The following is a 19,074-nucleotide window of genomic DNA, read 5'->3' as shown; positions in this document are numbered from 1 at the left end:
ACGATAGGTCATTCTGGCATCATAGTAGCTATCATAGATGTGGAAGCCGAGAGTGATATTAGGACAAAACTTGGGGTTCTCGTTTATCTCTTTCACAGCAAATGCCAAGGCAAGAATGTGCTGGTAGAATTTTGTTACTACACTGCAAGCAAAGATGATTAATGTACAAAGCAAGCAAAGATGATTAATGTAATGAATCTACTATACTCCTGAAAGTTGTCAATTTAAAAGTCTTTTTCTTTATTTTTCTAAAGTGCAGTAATTGTTTATTTAGGCAAAATGAAGGACATTCCTTTATAAAGAAAATCAGCAAGAACACTAATCCCAGGGGCTTACCAGCCAGACTCACCATCTCCCAACATTTATATTAAAACTCAAGGAAATACAACATGAGATCTCCTTCCACAGAGGAGGCAATTATATATGATATATAAATATATATTTAAAATAGATTTGTAAGTAAAATATATACATACAACAATTACTAAAGTTCCCTGCAAATGCAGAAAAATTTAGGATTCTTTAATGTGGGAAGAAAACCTTTGAGAAATTGAAAGACAACTTTAGACATGGCACTAGTCTTATCATTTGAATTTCTTCCCCAGATTACCCCCCCCCCCCATTTTCAACTTTATCCTCACAAAAGTCTGAATTGTAGAATAATTTTGATTGTTTGGTGCAATCATTTTTCACAACAAAAATTCAAAATCCTTTTCCTCATTTTGCTTTACAGAATGGAAAGCATTCTCAATACAGTAGACCAAACTTCTATTGTCTACATTGCCCAAGATAAATAATGTAACAGAGAATGAGGAGTGGCCAGAGATTGTCCAGAAGATTTTCTGTCAATGATTAAAAATGACTCCTTGAGGAATGGTAGTTGTATTGATTCAAGCATTGTTTTAATTCCTCTTGTCAGCTACAAGTCTCCCACAGCACCTGAAAAAATAACTAAGAAAATCTCTATCTTCAGATTTGCAATCTAAAACACATGACACAAAAGCAAATGAGATTTGGAATGATGCAAAGAGGAGAAATGCTCTTACTATGGAACATCAAACATGTTCTGTGAAGGGTGCTCCTTGAAGGAAACTTCATAGAAGACATAATAGACCTGAGAAGCAATGCCACCAATGATGAGGTCACCTGGTTGGTACCACTGATGTGGAGCAGGGAATGGATAATTCATGGGACACCTAAGAGTATCTACTTTGCACACAGCAGGAGGGAAAAGAGATAACATCAACAGCCACAGCATCCTAGTGGTCAGACTTTTCTCTAAACACACACCTCCTGTTTCCATTCAGAACAGCTGCATGACTTGAACAGGCTAATTCTTAGCTCTGTCAATACAGTTTTAGAAGAATGATTTACAACCAGCATTTGAGAATCAAAGGGTTACAACTGTATATCTTATTAGCCAAGATTGCCAGCACTGTGAGGCTAAATCTGATCAATATTTTTTTTGTGTGTGTGTGTGTGTGTGTGTGTGTGTGTGTGTGTAACAAGTGAGCATTGAAACCGACAGAACCCTGACTGCTTCTTATCCCTGTTTCCTGCTCCCAATACCATGGGGTTTCTTTATAACTACTTTGAGGTTTGTTTATTGACTGATTTCTTGAGTTCTAGAAAGCCTCAAAAGGTTCAGAGAAGGGAGCAAATTATAGTGATTTGGATAATTGCTGGGTGAGATAGTTACTTTTTCATTGCTTTGGCTGTAAGTAGAAGTTTTGCTAACAAACATGCTGAACTGCCCCCACTTTCAATCATTTGCTCCTTAGGGACAGAAAAAGTGGCAAATAAAATTTTCCATGGTGAGCACACACCAAAAGAAAAGTAAGACTGAAACTTTCGGCTTTGATGACTCAGAGATGTAGTAGATGATCCTGAAATGAAAGGAGGCTGGGCAACTGCAGTTTTATCAAAGAAATGTAAAGCTACATATTTTTTTTTGCCAAGAATGGAGAGTCTGTGGGGTTCCAGGTGCTGCTGGAATACAGCTTCCATCATTTCCGACCACTGACCATGTAGGCAGGGGCTGATTCCTAAAGTGTTATTACTCAGACCAGATGGGTGGGAGATTCCCTGCTCTTGATGAGGATGCACTTCTTCTGAAGGAGCAGGTTCGTAGCTTGGGGGTATTCCTGGATCCCTTGCTGTCACTTGAGGCCCAGGTGGCCCCAATGGCCCAGAGTGCCTTCCATCAGCTTCGGCTGGTAGCCCAACTACACCCCTATCTGGACAGGGATCACCTAACTACTGTTGTCTATGCCCTGGTAATCTCAAAATTAGATTACTGCAGTATGTAGGGTTGCCTCTGAAGATGGTTCGGAAACTCCAACTGGTGCAGAACTCAGCAGTCAGGTTGATCACTGGAACTAGAAGGTTCGACCATATTACACTGATCCTGCTCCAACTGCACTGGCTACTGATTAGTTTCCGGGCCCAATTCAAAGTGCTGGTTTTCACCTATAAAGCCTTTAATGGCTCAGGACCAGAATACCTTAAGGTCTGCCTCTTCCCATATGAACCTACCCGGGCCCTGAGATCATCCTCTGAGGCCCTTCTTCATGTGCCTCCTCCTTGAGAGGTCAGGAGGGTGGCAACAAAAGAAAGGGCCTTTTCTGCAGTGACTCCCCATCTGTGAAATGCTCTCCCCAGGGAAATTAGCCTGGCACCTTCACTCTACATCGTTAGGCACCAGGCAAAAGCATTCCTCTTCAACCAGACCTTTGCCTGATCTGACATCATAAATCCTTTTTAAAATGCTGGCTCTTTTCATGGGGAGGGCAGTAAATCTGCTTTCTGTTTTGAATTTATGTGCGTGATTTTTAATGTGAAAAACCCTGAGAACTTCGGGTATAGGGTGGTATAGAAATAAAATAAATAAATAAATGACTAAATAAACAAATAAATAAATAAATATATAATATATCTGAATGGGAAATTATCCCAATATAGTGGCATCATCATCATGGGCAGACAAAAGAATTTACTCCATTTCTTTCCTTTTCTTTCCTCCATTTTTCCAATCCAAATGTCCACCTATCACTCACAGAGCTACAGTGCTACCTCGGGTTACAGATGCTTCAGGTTACATACGCTTCAGATTACAGACTCTGCTAACCCAGAAATAGTGCTTCAGGTTAAGAACTTTGCTTCAGGATGAGAACAGAAATCGTGCTCCTGAGACGTGTCAGCAACAGGAGGCCCCATTAGCTAAAGTGGTGCTTCAGGTTAAGAACAGTTTCAGGTGAAGTACGGACCTCCGGAACAAATGAAGTACGTAACCAGAGGTACCACTGTTTTTATAACAATAAGAAAAAGTTTCAAGGATTTTGTATTCGTGTGTAATGGGCAGTTTGTTCCTCACTTGGTGCCACAAAGCAGTTTCTCTATGTACGGCATTTCTAAATTAATGGAATCAGTTTACAATTGCCCAGAAATGTTTTCAAGATGTTGTTCTTTCTTATTTGCTGCTCTGGGAGGGAGAGGGGGGCATAAAAATAGATGAATGAATAGTAAATCTCTTTAATCTGTAAACTAAATCTACACCCATCATTTAAAATGTATATCCTACCTAATTCCCCACAGTGGTAATTAGGTAGGATATACATTTATATAATAATATTAAATAATTAAAATGTGTTTGGCAGTTCAGCTGTGGGAAGGTGGCCGGAGGGGACCTATAGAGGAAACCAACCACAAGTTTGACCACTTTGCCTGTCAATCGACAAACCAATATGCCTTGCTATGGATAATATGTTTTGAGGAGGAAACACCTGGTCTCCATTTGTTTGATTTGGACCCCTTTAAAAGCAGGGAATGGAGAAGCTGCCTTCCATTCTTGGGCATCATAGAATTCTAGAGTTGGGAAAGACCTCAAGTGTCATCTAGTACAAGCTTCTTTAATGCAAACTGAGATTGTGGCTGACAGGAAAATAGGATAACCTTTATCAATGTTATCAATAACATATTTTTTTTTTTTAAAAAAAGTTACGCATATTGTCAGCACACCTGGAAATGAATCTCATGAGACATGCCCTGTCACTTTATTAGCAATAAACTGGAGGTTGTGACATAGAACACTGAACAATAAATTAAACAATAATGTTAAAATAAATGCAAGTGTTTTCAACTAAATATCATTTATTTGTTATATAAAGCAGGTGGTGGGGAACATTTGTCCCTCAAAATTTTGCTGACCTATAATTCCCATTCCCCCTAGCCACTAGCCACTAGCCATATCTGCTTGAGATAAAAGGAGTTGTAGTTTATCAGCATCTGGAGGGCTGCACCTTTCAATCACTTGGTGTCGCAATGCCCAGCAATGAGTCTATTTGAATGCACATTTCCACAGATGCATCCTCTTGAAGCAGATAGTGTCTTCCACAGCAAAATTGAGCCTTTGCATCCATCTTTCTAGCAGTTGCTGCTTCTTATGGAAAATGCACAATCAGGAACTCACTTTAAGCTCTGGATTGTTCCTCTGAAATAATTGGTACCTTTGCCACACTTACTGTAAATTGTATAGTCAGATGAGGGTTAGATGAGTGTGGATTGTCAGGAATGATCTGGCAATTGGAATCATTCCTAGATGAAAGTTGGCCCACCAGCCAGATGTCCCCTACCAATGTGCTAGGTTGACATAACATTTAATCCACTTTAATTTCACAAATTTGAACTTTTTAGTACATGTACTTTTCCCACAAAAGAGTGAGAGCAGAGGTACTTATAGTAACAACTTTATACTAAACTCTTTAATAGAATAAAGAACTAAGATGCAATCTTTAGAAGAAATCTTTACATCTTTCTCCTTATAAGTTGCTCCCTGTTGTTCAGCTCAGGCTTCAGAACAATGATGAAGCATTTGGGGGCAAAGATGCATCCCAACAATCCAGCACTGGAGGACAAGATGGAGAAGATCTCCACCAGCACCATGGATTTTCCTTTGGTGCTCAGATAGGTTGGAACAAAAGAAAGCCAAACACTGCAGAACAGCAACATGCTGAAGGTAATAAACTTGGCTTCATTAAAACTGTCAGGTAATTTGCGAGCTGCAAATGCCACAATGAAGCTGGCAATAGCCAGGAGGCCCATGTAGCCCAGGACACAGTAAAACATGGTCACTGAGCCTTCATTACATTGCACAATGGTTTCCTCTGTTACTGAGTTCATGTCTAGATCAGGGAATGGGGGGGAGGTCATGAACCACCCAGTACAAACACTCACTTGAATGAGTGAGCCGGAAAGGACAACGCAGTTGCTCAGTCTTTTTCCCACCCACTTCCTCATCTTGGACCCAGGCTTGGTGGCCATGAAAGCTGCAACTACAGTGATGGTTTTGGCCAACACACAAGAAACAGCCACAGAGAAAATGATTCCAAAAGTGGGTTGTCGAAGAAGGCAGGTCATTTTGCCAGGGTATCCAATGAATAGAAACGATGAGAGGAAGCAGAGTAGGAGGGCAATGAGAAGAGCATAGGTGAGATCCCTGTTGTTGGCTTTGACAATGGGAGTGTCTTTGTGTTTAATAAAAGTTCCCAGCACCAGAATTGTAATTAGGGCAAAAAGAACAGCAACTGATGTTAAGCCGATCCCTACAGGTTCCTTATAGGAAAGAAAGGTTATTAACTTGGGAATGCATCCATTTTTGTTCTTGTTTGCATACTGATCTTCTGGGCATCTGAAGCAGTTGTCCAAATCTGAAAAAAAGAGAATAAGGCCAAAGGCCAATTGCAATTCATGAGTATGCTTTGCCTCTTAAATCTATGTTATCATTCCTCTTGTCGGAATCCGGGTAATTCTCTCCCTCCTCCAATGGATGCAAGGAGCATAGAAAAATAAGAAAGAGTTCTTACTAGTGAGTTTGTTAAATCATCACAGCGCGAGACAACAGAATTAGTCTGCCTCCCCATCAATGGTGTTGCTCCAAATGAGTTCTTCCTGCCTCCCTTCCTAGCAACAGCACTTCCCCTGATGGTGGCTGCCAGGAGCTAACTGTCTCTGAGTCCTTTGCTCAATGAACCCTCAACGAATGCTGAGTTCTTCGAGAAGAGTGTCAGAAATGCTCTCCAGTGATGAGGTGTCAGCTGGCTGCTCTGTCTCAACTGGCTCTTCTCCCAACAGCTCCCAAGTCTTCTGTTTTTCTGTCTCTGAACTGAGACTTTCCTAAATCAACCAATGTTATTCAATACAGTGGTACCTCGGGTTAAGAACTTAATTCGTTCTGGAGGTCCATTCTTAACCTTAAACTGTTCTTAACCTGAGGTACCACTTTCGCTAATGGGGCCTCCTGCTGCTGCCGCCGCGTGGCCGCAGTGCAATTTCTGTTCTCATCCTGAAGCAAAGTTCTTAACCCGAGGTACTATTTCTGGGTTAGTGGAGTCTGTAACCTAAAGTGTCTGTAACCTGAAGTGTCTGGAACCCGAGGTACCACTGTACTGCCTTCTTCTCCTCTGGAAGCTCTGGGAGAAAGGAGGGCAACCTCCACCATTTTCCTCCTCCTCAGTCTCATTCCCTTCAGTCCAGTCTCTGCACCTGTTTATCTCAATCTTCCGATATTAAGGTAATTGGTGGTCATCTAATATTATCTGAATTACCCTTTGAGCTGAACATATTATAGCCTTGTTTAAAACATTTTAATTAATATTCATTTTTGAAAGTTTTTATAAGAAGTTACTTGAAGGCAGCAGAAAAAATGTTCATGCCACTCTAAGGAGGACAGTGTGGCTACATGCATAATGTAGTAATTAAGTTCTTTTAAATCAATAGGACTCATTAATCATTACTAGTCTTGTACGCTGAAAAATGTCTTTTACCATTCTGGTTTGAAATCTTCCCTTCTGGACATGGAACACAATCATAGCAGCAAAATTTCTGCCCTTCCTTCCTTTTCTTCCGATTACCGGGGTGGCAGTAGTCATTGCACACAGAAATAGGCACCACCTGTCAACAGGAAATTATCTTGTTTTTTGGGAGAGGGGTTTTTAAATGAACTTTATGAGGGTTTATAGATAAAAATACAAAACTTAATATCAAATATTTTCCCTTCTTTTTTGTGTCCAAACTAAAACTTTGATCTGAATACAATAAGACATAAAGAGATGTGGGCGAAAGAAAGGGACAAAGAAAGAGAAAGAGAAAAACAAAGAAATAGAAATAGAAAAGAGGTTAAACGAGAGAGAGAAATAAAATTCAGAATGTAACTGACTTCTGGTTCTTCCTCTGTTCGCTATAAATAAACAATATTCACTTTATCCACTCCAATATAACACCTAGAATGCCACTTTCTATACACAAACATTACCTTCAGTCCTCAAATCAAAATGTTATAATTAATTTTAACAGCTATTCCATTGTTAGAATAATGGATCCTTCCGTCTTTGTCCATATAAAAGTCTTGCAGACATAATCCTATATTGTAGGAAAGTTCCATAGTCATTTTCTAACTGTGTATCCGTAAGACCCAGGAAGAGTTTTGGCACAGAGAAAATTGCATAGGGAAAAGACCATGTGAGGGAAATATTTAAAACTTTCATCAAGCTCCTAAGCATCTGTCATGATAGGATGATGTATTCATGATTCACACACCCTTTGAGGCCAACACCAGCAAGCTAATGACACGAGTTGATGTAAAATTCATCCACACAGGTCGCAGAGCCTTTGGAAAAGTTTCTGGAACCAGAATTCATCTGAGAAACACTTATCAGACTGCCTCCACTAACTGCACCTTCCCAGTTCTGCTTGTACGGTTTACAATGAAGTTGGCAAATCCATCCCCTACCCCAAACCATCAAGACAATCATAGGAGAGAAAAAACCTACTTGGCCTAAACAATGGTGATCACTTTACCTCAAATTGCATATGGTGAAGAAGAAGGATGGGGGGGGGGGCGCCGGCAAATGACAGACAATCTACATTATATGGCAGTGCATCTCTAATGCTGATACACATCGAAAACATAGCCCAAGCCACTTTTCTAAGCCAGACTGGGGGAGCGGTAATAACACTTTATGAATACAGAAATGGTTAGGGTGTTGTCAGCACTGATCTGTCTCAGGAGAAAATGGAAGAGTGGACCTTCGGGGTGAAGTCAAACCAATGGAAAGTTACAGCACTACCTAGATATTAAAACGTGCCCTTCAAAAGTGCTATACCAACCTACCATTTAAAAGAGTCACCTATTTGCACCTCAGTTTTTTTAGCTATATAATGTGAGCACTGCCATGTATAAATGTGGCATAAATGGTAAAGGTAAAGGGACCCCTGACCATTAGGTCGAGTCGTGACTGACTCTGGGGTTGCAGCGCTCATCTCGCTTTATTGGCCGCGGGAGCCAGCGTACAGCTTCTGGGTCATGTGGCCAGCATGACTAAGCCGCTTCTGGCGAACCAGAGCAGTGCATGGAAACACCATTTACCTTCCCGCCATTTACCTACTTGCACTTTGACGTGCTTTTGAACTGCTAGGTTGGCAGGAGCTGGGACCGAGCAACAGGAGCTCACCCTGTCGCGGGGATTCGAACCACCAACCTTCTGATCGGCAAGTCCTAGGATCTGTGGTTTAACCCACACCGATAAATGTGGCATAGTAAACATTATTAAAACAAAAGAATAGTTTGGTTTTGGAAGCTCATAATTGCATCCAGCTGCTGCCAAAATTATTTTCATGCGTTTATGAAAGAAATAAGTGATGGTTATGTTGAGACACCTAAATGACCCATCTGAAGACACCTGAATGACCCCAGACACCAGACCTGTTTAAAACCTTTGTGCCACATAATCTTGTCCTCATGAATGATGAATTCTTTTCCATCAAGAGCATAGGGATTCACACATCCTATTTTCAATTGAATGAAAGACTTATTTGGGAATGTGACCATGTTCATTATGTCAAATCCACCTCGCATTTCTCTCTTATCAGTAAATGTTACTGTTTCTCCAGCTGAGTTGTTAAATGAAATGTCATGGAAAAAATGGTGCAGCTAGTGGAAAGAGACAAAATACATGAAAGGAAAATAATGCAATAGAGCTTTTAATAAAATGCCATGATTTTCTACCAATATTCTTTAGGAATATTAATTACCTATATTTATGTAACTTCTTCTAACAAAGATCCAGCATTAATCAGCTGCTTGATATTAAATATTCTTCAGTGAATGAGACCCATAGTGGCATTTCAGCAGCAGCTTGTTTCTTCCAATTGTGATCAACCTTTTACTTTTACAAATCTATTCATTGAAATTGTCTGATATTTTGCTACTCTTCAATTGCAATCCATTACCTGCCAAGGCTGTAGATCTTGAAATTTTAATATTCCACTGTTTCCTATGGCTCTTTTCTTGAAACCAGTCAAGTATATCCCTTGCAAAATATGAGCCACAACGTAAACAGCCTTGTAGATACTGTAGCTGTGGCCAGTCATGCTCATTTCAAATAGAGACCCTGGAAGACTCTGCAAGCTCTCCTCCCCAGTACACAGATCAATGACCTCTATTGGTACACTGGGATTTGGAAATGTACAATCAAATACTTGCTCCCAGAAGTCCTTGAAAAACCCATCTCCCTGTGTCCAGTCAAGTTTTATTCCCTGAAGAAATTCTTGGAACTGTGGGAGATTTTGTGAATGAATTTTGAAGGAAATAGCACCTTGGAAGATCTGAAGGCCCCAACTCCTTTGAAATCCTGTTAATATGAAATCAATCTGAGATGTTACAATCCACACCTTTTTAAATGATGATGTTTCCCTATTTTCAGGATCGCTTAGAAATAGAATACTTCTGAGCCATATAATTGTCATAGATTCTCCATACATCATAAATACATGGGCTTTGTCATCTGTTAAATGAACATAAATATTCAAGACTATATCATGAAATCCATCCAAGTTATCAAAACGGGGTATTTGTGGGATTCTTTGCATGAAGGTTAAACAGATTCCATTATGGGAAAGTAATGGCTCCAGGGTCTGCAAGAAATGTTCTCCACTATTATCATCAACAGTGAAGAGCCCAACCCAGGTCCATCTGAAATGCTTAAGCAAACTGATAATCCCCATATTCTGATGGTCTTCATTGGGCACCATGCGGTAAAATGGTACTTGGCTTCCATAATTTTTGTCTGGGGGAAATGACCCATATGTGAGCTAAAAGAAAATGTATGTATGTTAAAGAGATTGCTTAGCAGCAGATGCCAGTTTATTTAAAAAAAAAATACATGTTTAAGCAATTTATGGGTTAAATCCAAAAAGTTAGGTAGGTAGTTAGTTAGTTAGTTAGGTAGGTAGTTAGGTTGTTAGGTTCTTAGGTAGTTAGTTAGTGTATTGCTCTTCATCTGAAGATCTCAAGGTGTTTTCAGCATAGAAATGTGAAATAAAAGCACAAAATACCAAATATAAACAAGAACAGGAACAATACAAAAGAAAACAATGACCACTACTCAATCCCAAAAGGTTTTTAACACTGAAAGGAAAGGGGAAAATTGAAAAAGTAAATGAATGGAGAAAGACAGATAACTAGAATAGACAAGGAAGGGACAAAGGGCCAGGAAGGAAAAAGGGGCCAGATAGCTTGGGATGAAGTTGAAGAAGGAGCAACGACTTTGAAAGAATTGAGATCGTAAGCGCATGTGACAGAAGGATGTTAGAAGGCAATGATTTCCCTTTTGTTTCAGTGAGTTTGGCAGGGAGTGAGGTTGGGAGCTGTAATTTCCAGGCCCAGGTTTGTTCATGGAGCAAGCAAGTGTCCTCCTTATGGCTCACATGGAGATGGGAATGGATTTTCTAGGAATGGAATGCTAGGGAAATGGCGCTTGTAGGGGGATGCAAAGAGATGTACTAGTCCCACTTTAAACCAGATGGGGTGAAGTTGCAGAGAGCTCAGGTCAACTTAAAGGACTGTAATATGTAGTAGTAGTAGTAGTAGTAATAATAATAATAATAATAATAATAATAATAATAACCGTAGCGTCAATTTTTTAAAAATAAATCAGATTTAAATATCAGTCAAAAACCCTTCCTTTTTCTAAAGTTCAAAATGACTCCCAAAATGGTAAGGCAAGAGTGTATTTTGTGATACCTTTTCAGAGATCCTACCTGTGGAATCTTGTAGAGGCCGATTGTGTCAGCCATATGGAAGGAGGTGTCAGCGCTAAGTCCCCCAATGATGGCTATGAGATTTTTCTGGGTGTCACATTTGTAGTTGGGAACAAATCGATGTGATTTGAAGAGCAGGTCAAGAGTGGTACGATAGGTCATTCTGGCATCATAGTAGCTGTCATAGATGTGGAAGCCGAGAGTGATATTAGGACAAAACTTGGAGTTCTCGTTTATCTCTTTCACGGCAAATGCCAAGGCAAGAATGTGCTGGTAGAATTTTGTTACTACACTGTAAGCAAAGATAATTAATGTACAACTTTGGAATGTGAAAATAAACATGCAACAATGTCATTTTTAGCTCAAACTGATTAAGATTGACATAACATTATTTTAAATGTCATTGATTTTTCTAAGCTGTTAAACTCAGTGCAGTTCATATAAAGATTATCCTCTCTCATGGCATGCCTAACACTTTGAAACACATGCTATCAATTTTTTTCTTGGCCTTCTCAGTTCTCTTGATTCCCCAGAGGGAATCTTGGGATACAGTCTACTATACTCCTGAAAGTTGTCAATTGCTACACATTTTAAAGTCCTTTTCTTTATTTTTCTAAAGGGGAGAATTTTTTTATTTAGGCAAAATGAAGGACATTCCTTTATAAAGAAAATCAGCCAGACCACTAATCGCAGGGGCTTACCAGCCAGACTTACTATCTCCCAACATTTATATTAAAACTCAGGGAAGTGCAAAATGAGTTATCTCCTTCCACAGAGGAGGCAATTTGAAAGCATTGTATAAATGTTTAATTGAAAGAAAAACATGCACATTTTTAGCTTTTTAATATGGCTTTTAACTTGGTTTACGGCTTGGTTTTATGTATTTCTGATGTAAGCTACTTTGATTTTTTTTATATAAAAGAATGATATATAGTTATATATTTAAAATAGTTTTGTAAGTAAAATATATACACCCATATCGTCCACTGCACAAAAATGAAATAAGCTTCAACTCATACCTTGAAAAATTACTAAAGTTCCCTGCAAATGCAGAAATACTCAGGATTCTTTAATGTGGGAACAAAACATTTGAGAAATTGAAAGACAATTTTAGACATGACTCTAGTCTTATCATTTGAATTTCTTCCCCAGATTTACCCCCCCCCCCACACACACATTTTCAACTTTATCCTCATAAATGTCTGAATGGTAGAACAATTTCAATTGTTTGGTGCAATAATTGTTTGCAACAAAAAATCAAAATCCTTTTCCTCATTTTGCTTTACAGAATGGAAAGCATTCTCAATATGGTAAACCAAACTACTATTGTCTACATTGCCCAAGATAAATAATGTGACAGAGAATGAGGAGTGGCCAGAAATTGTCCAAAAGATTTTCTGTCAATAATTAAAAATGACTCCTTGAGGAATGGTAGATGTATTGATTCAAGCATGGTTTAATTGCCTCTCTTCAGCTACAAGTCTCCCACAGCACCTGAAAAAATAACTAAGACAATCTCTATCTTCAGATTTGCAATCTAAAACACATGACACAAAAGCAAAGGAGATTTAGAATGATGCAAAGAGGGGGAAGGCTCTTACTATGGAACATCAAACATATTCTGTGAAGGGTGCTCCTTGAAGGAAACTTCATAGAAGACATAATAGACCTGAGAAGCAATCCCACCAATGATGAAGCCACCTGGTTGGTACCACTGATGTGGAGCAGGGAATGGATAATTCATGGGACACCTAAGTGTATCTACTTTGCACACAGCAGGAGGGAGAAGAGACAACATCAGCCACCACAGCATCCTTGCGGTCAGACTTTTCTCTAAACACACATCTCCTGTTTCCATTCAGCGTAGCTGCACGACTTGAACAGGTTACATTGGGTAATTCCTAGCTCTTTCAATACAGCTTTAGAAGAATGGTTTACAACCAGCATTTGAGAATCAAAGGGTTACAACTGTATACCTTATTAGCCAATATTGCCAACACTGTGATGCTAAATCTGATCAATATTGTGTGTGTGTGTGTGTGTGTGTGTGTGTGTGTGTGACACGTGAGCATTGAAACCGACAGAACCCTGACTGCTTCTTATCCCTGTTTCCTGCTCCCAATAGTATGCCGTTTCTTTATAACCACTTTGAGGTTTGTTTATTGACTGATTTCTTGAGTTCTAGGAAGCCTCAAAAGGTTCAGAGAAGTGAGCAAATTATAGTGATTTGGATAATTGCTGGGTGAGATGGTTACTTTTTCATTGCTTTGGCTGTAAGTAGAAGTTTTGCTAACAAACATGCTGAACTGCCCCCACTTTCAATCATTTGCTCCTTAGGGGCAGAAAAGGTGACAAATACAATTTTCCATGGTGAGCAAACACCAAAAAAAAAGTAAGACTGAAACTTTCAGCTTTGATGACTCAGAGAAGTAGTAGATGATCCTGAAATGAAAGGCGGCTGGTCAACTGCAGTTTTATCAGATAAATGTAAAGCTCCAAGAATGGAGAACCTGTGGGGTTCCAGGTGCTGCTGGAATACAGCTTCCATCATTTCCGACCACTGACCATGTAGGCAGGGGCTGATTCCTAAAGTGTTATTACTCAGACCAGATGGGTGGGAGATTCCCTGCTCTTGATGAGGATGCGCTTCTTCTGAAGGAGCAAGTTCGTAGCTTGGGGGTATTCCTGGATCCCTTGCTGTCACTTGAGGCCCAGGTGGCCCCAATGGCCCAGAGTGCCTTCCATCAGCTTCGGCTGGTAGCCCAGCTACGGCCCTATCTGGACAGGGTTCACCCAACTACTGTCGTCTATGCTCTGGTAATCTCAAAATTAGATTACTGCAATGTGTTATAATGTGTTATATGCAGGGTTGCCTCTGAAGATGGTTTGGAAACTTCAACTGGTGCAGAACTCAGTGGCCGGGTTGCTCACTGGAACTAAACGGTTTGAGCATATTACACTGATCCTGGTACAACTGCACTGTCTACTGATATGTTCTGGTCCCAATTCAATTGACCTATGAAGCCTTAAACAGCTCAGGACCACAATACCTTAAGGACCGCCTCTCCCCATATGAACCTGCCCGGGCCCTGAGACCATCCTCTGAGGCCCTTCTTCATGTGCCTCCTCCTCGAGAGGTTAGGAGGGTGGCAACACAAGAAGGAGCCTTTTCTGTGGTGGTTCCCCATCTGTGGAATGCTCTCCCCAGGGAAATTCACCTTGCACCTTTACTCTACATCTTTAGGCATCAGGCAAAAACATTCCTCTTCAACCAGGCCTTTGCCTGACCAGACATTCTATACCCTTTTTAAAATGCTGGCTCTTTTCACGGGAGGTGGGGAAGTAAAACTGCTTTCTGCTTTGATTTTATGTAAGTGATTTTTAATGTGAACCACCCTGATACCCTTAGGTATAGGGCGATTTAGAAATAAAATAAATAATAATAATAATAATAATAATAATATATCTGAATGGGAAACTGACCCACTATACTAGCAGCAGCATCATGGGCTGACAAAGAGTTTACTCGTTTTCTGTGCAGCGTGTTCCCAATCCAAATGTCCACCCATCTCTCACCGAGCTATTTATAACAATAAAAAGGTTTCAAGGATTTTGTATTGATGTGTAATGTGCAGTTTGTTCCTCACTTGAAACCCTCAAGATGCCACAAAGCGGTTTCTCTATGTGCGGCATTTCTAAATTGATAGAATCAGTTTACAATTGCCCAGAAGTGTTTTCAAGATGTTGTTCTTGCTTATTTGCTGCTCTTGGAGGAAGAGTTGGGTATAAATATATATGAATGAATAGTAAATCTCTTTAATCTGTAAACTAAATCTGCATCCATCATTTAAAATGTATATCCTACCTAATTTACCACAGTAGTAATTAAAATGTGTTTGGCAGTTCAGCTGTGGGAAGGTGGCCAGAGGGGACCTATAGAGGAAACCACAAGTTTAACCACATTGCCTGTCAACCGACAAACCAATATGCCTTGCTATGGATAATATTTTTTGAGGAGGAAACACCCGGTCTCCATTTGTTGGATTTAGTAAAGGTAAAGGTACCCCTGCCCGTGCGGGCCAGTCTTGACAGACTCTGGGGTTGATGCGCCCATCTCACTCAAGAGGCTGGGGGCCAGCGCTGTCCGGAGACACTTCCGGGTCACGTGGCCAGCGTGACAAAGCTGCCTTCCATTCTTGGGCATCATAGAATTCTAGAGTTGGGAAAGTCCTCAAGAATCATCTAGTACAAGCTTCTTTAATGCAAACTGAGATTGTGGCTGACAGGAAAATAGGATAACCTTTATCAATGTTATCAATAACATTTTTTAAAAAAAAGTTACGCATATTGACAGCAAACATGGAAATGAATCTCATGAGACATAAACTGTCACTTTATTAACAATAAACTTGAGGGTGTGACATAGAGCACTGAACAATAAATTAAACAATAATGTTAAAATAAATATTCTAAATGCAGGTGTTATAATCTAAATATCATTTATGTATTATATAATGCAGGTTGTGGGGAACATTTGGCCCTCCAAATTATGCTGACCTATAACTTCCCTCACCCCTAGCCACTAGCCAGACCTGCTTGAGATAAAAGGAGTTGTAGTTTATCAGCATCTGGAGGGCTGCACCTTTCAATCACTTGGTGTCGCAATGCCCAGCAATGAGTCTATTTGAATGCACATTTCCACAGATGCATCCTCTTGGAGCAGATAGTGTCTTCCACTGCAGAACTGAGTCTTTGCATCCATCTTTCTAGCAGTTGCTGCTTCTTATGGCAAATGCACAATCAGGAACTCACTTTAAGCTCCGGATTGTTCCTCTGAAAACATTGGTACCTGTGATACACATACTGTCAACTGTATAGTCAGATGAGTGTGGATTGTCAGGAATGATCTGGCAATTGGAATCATTCCTAGATTAAATTTGGCCCACCAGTCAGAGGTCCCCTACGCTTGTGCTAGGTTGACATAACATTTAATCCACTTTAATTTCACAAATCCGAACTTTTTAGTACATGATGTACTGCTTCCACAAAAGAGTTAGAGACCAGAGGTACTTATAGAAACAACTTTACACTAAACTCCTTAATATGTAAGATCACAATAAAATAAAGAACTAAGATGCAATCTTTAGAAGAAATCTTTACATCTTTCTCCTTATTAGTTGCTCCCTGCTGTTCAGCTCAGGCTTCAGAACAATGATGTAGCATTTTGGGGCAAAGATGCAGCCCAGCAGTCCAGCACTGGAGGACAAGATGGAGAAGATCTCCACCAGCACCATGGATTTTCCTTTGGTGCTCAGATAGGTTGGAACAAAAGAAAGCCAAACACTGCAGAACAGCAACATGCTGAAGGTAATGAACTTGGCTTCATTAAAACTGTCAGGTAATTTGCGAGCTGCAAATGCCACAATGAAGCTGGCAATAGCCAGGAGGCCCATGTAGCCCAGGACACAGTAAAACATGGTCACTGAGCCTTCATTACATTGCACAATGGTTTCCTCTGTTACTGAGTTCATGTCTAGATCAGGGAATGGGGGGGAGGTCATCAACCACCCAGTACAAATACTCGCTTGAATGAGTGAGCCGGAAAGGACAACGCAGTTGCTCAGTCTTTTCCCCACCCACTTCCTCATCTTGGACCCAGGCTTGGTGGCCATGAAAGCTGCAACTACAGTGATGGTTTTGGCCAACACACAAGAAACAGCCATGGAGAAGATGATGCCAAAAGTGGGTTGTCGAAGAAGGCAGGTCATTTTGCCAGGGTGTCCAATGAATAGAAACGATGAGAGGAAGCAGAGCAGGAGGGCAATGAGAAGAGCATAGGTGAGATCCCTGTTGTTGGCTTTGACAATGGGAGTGTCTTTGTGTTTAATAAAAGTTCCCAGCACCAGAATTGTAATTAGGGCAAAAAGAACAGCAACTGATGTTAAGCCGATCCCTACAGGTTCCTTATAGGAAAGAAAGGTTATTAACTTGGGAATGCATCCATTTTTGTTCTTGTTTGCATACTGATCTTCTGGGCATCTGAAGCAGTCGTCCATATCTGAAAAAATAGCATAAAGCCAAACTCCAGTTGCAATTCATGAGTGTTCTTTGCCTCTTACATATAAGTTATCATTCCTCTTGTCAGACTCCGGGCAATTCTTTCCCTCCCCCGGTGACCACAAGGAGCATAGAAAAACAAGAAAGAGTTCTTACTAATGAGTTTGTTAAATCATCACAGCACGAGACAAAGGAATCAGTCTGCCTCCTGATTAATAATGTTGCTCCAAATGAGCTCCTCTTGCCTCCCCTCATAGCAAGAGCACTTCCCCTGATGGTGGCTGTCAGGAGCGAACTGTCTCTGAGTTCTTTGCTCTTGCACCCTCAATGAACTCTGAGTTCTTGCAGAAGAGAGTCAGAAATGCTCTCCAGTGATGACGCTGTCTCTCCCGTCTCTTCTCCCTACAGCTCCCAAGTCTTCTGTTCATCTGTCTCTGAGCTGTGGCTTTCCTAAACCAACAAGTGTTATTCAATACAGTGGTACCTCGGGTTAAGAACTTAATTCGTTCTGGAGGTCCATTCTTAACCTGAAACTGTTCTTAACTTTAGCTAATGGGGCTTGCTGCTGGTGGTGCATCACCACTGCATGATTTCTGTTCTCATCCTGAAGCAAAGTTCTTACCCAAGGTACTATTTCTGGGTTAGTGGAGTCTGTAACATGAAGCGCCTGTAACCTGAAGTGTCTGTAACCCGAGGTACTACTATACTGCCTTCTTCTCCTCTGGAAGCTTCAGGAGAAGGGAGGGCAACTTCCACCATTTTCCTCCTCCTCAATATCGTTCCCTTCAGTCCAGTCCCTGCACCTGTTTATCTCAATCATCCGAAATCAAGGTAATTGGTGGTCATGTAATATTATCTGAATTACCTTTTGAGCTGATATTATAGCCTTGTTTAAAACATTTTAATTAATATTCATTTTTGAAAGTTTTTATAAGAACTTACTGGAAGGCAGCAGAAAAAATCTTCCTGCCACTCTAAGAAGGATACTACACCCCAGGTAGTGTGGTTGCTGACCTTGATCCAGACATCCTGGAGAGTGAAGTCAAACGGGCCTTAGAAAGACCTGCTAATAACAAGGCCAGTGGAAGTGATGATATTCCAGCTGAACTATTTAAAATTTAAAAAGATGATACTGTTAAGGTGCTACACTCAAAATGCCAGCAAATGTGGAAAACTCAGCAGTGGCCAGAGGATTGGAGAAGATCAGTCTACATCCCAATCCCAAAGAAGGGCAGTGCCAAAGAATGCTTCAACTACTGCACAATTGCACTCATTTCACACGCTAGCAAGGTTATGCTTAAAATTCTACAAGGCAGACTTAAGCAGTATGTGGACCGAGAACTCCCAGAAGTGCAAGCTGGATTTTGAAGAGGCAGAGGAACCAGAGACCAAATTGCAAACATGCACTGGATTATGGATAAAGCTAGAGAGTTCCAGAAAGATATCTACTTCTGCTTCATTGACTATGCAAAAGCCTTTGACTTTGTCGACCACAGCAAACTATGGCAACTTCTTAAAGAAATGGGAGTGTCTGATCACCTCATCTGTCTCCTGAGAAATCTCTCTGTGGGACAAGAAGCTACAGTTAGAACTGGATGTGGAACAACTGATTGGTTCAAATTTGGGAAAAGAGTACATCAAGGCTGTATATTGTCTCCCTGCTTATTTAACTTATATGCAGAATTCATCATGTGAAAGGCTGGGCTGGATGAATCCCAAGCCGGAATTAAGAACTCAACCAAACCACAAGAAATATCAACAACCTCAGATATGCAGATGACACAACCTTGATGGCAGAAAGGGAGGGGGAATTAAAGAACCTTTTAATGAGGAGGAAAGAGGAGAGTGTAAAATATGGTCTGAAGCTCAACATCAAAAAAATGAAGATCAGGGCCACTGGGCCCATCATCTCCTGGCAAATAG

The 19,074-nt window shown here is 40.5% G+C and overlaps 1 protein-coding gene across 1 annotated transcript in view; it reads right to left on the bottom strand.

Moving 5' to 3' along the window:
* Positions 1-15,739: 15,739 nt before the first annotated feature.
* The window catches only part of LOC309328521 (vomeronasal type-2 receptor 26-like), a gene marked incomplete at its 3' end in the record, with an annotated part of 30,347 nt that continues 27,012 nt past the window's right edge, over positions 15,740-19,074 (bottom strand). The window contains exons 5-6 of the mRNA XM_081838517.1: positions 16,487-17,152; positions 15,740-15,876 (exon numbers count right to left, since the gene is read on the bottom strand). Of these exons, the coding sequence (XP_081694643.1) occupies positions 15,740-15,876; positions 16,487-17,152 (803 nt within the window). The remainder of the gene's footprint in view (positions 15,877-16,486; positions 17,153-19,074) is intronic.

The sequence above is a fragment of the Podarcis erhardii genome (assembly GCF_964252035.2).
Source record: "Podarcis erhardii genome assembly, chromosome: 13".
NCBI classification, from domain to species: domain Eukaryota; kingdom Metazoa; phylum Chordata; class Lepidosauria; order Squamata; family Lacertidae; genus Podarcis; species Podarcis erhardii.
Note: the sequence above shows the minus strand (reverse complement) of the source record. Positions and strands in the feature narration are given on the sequence as shown.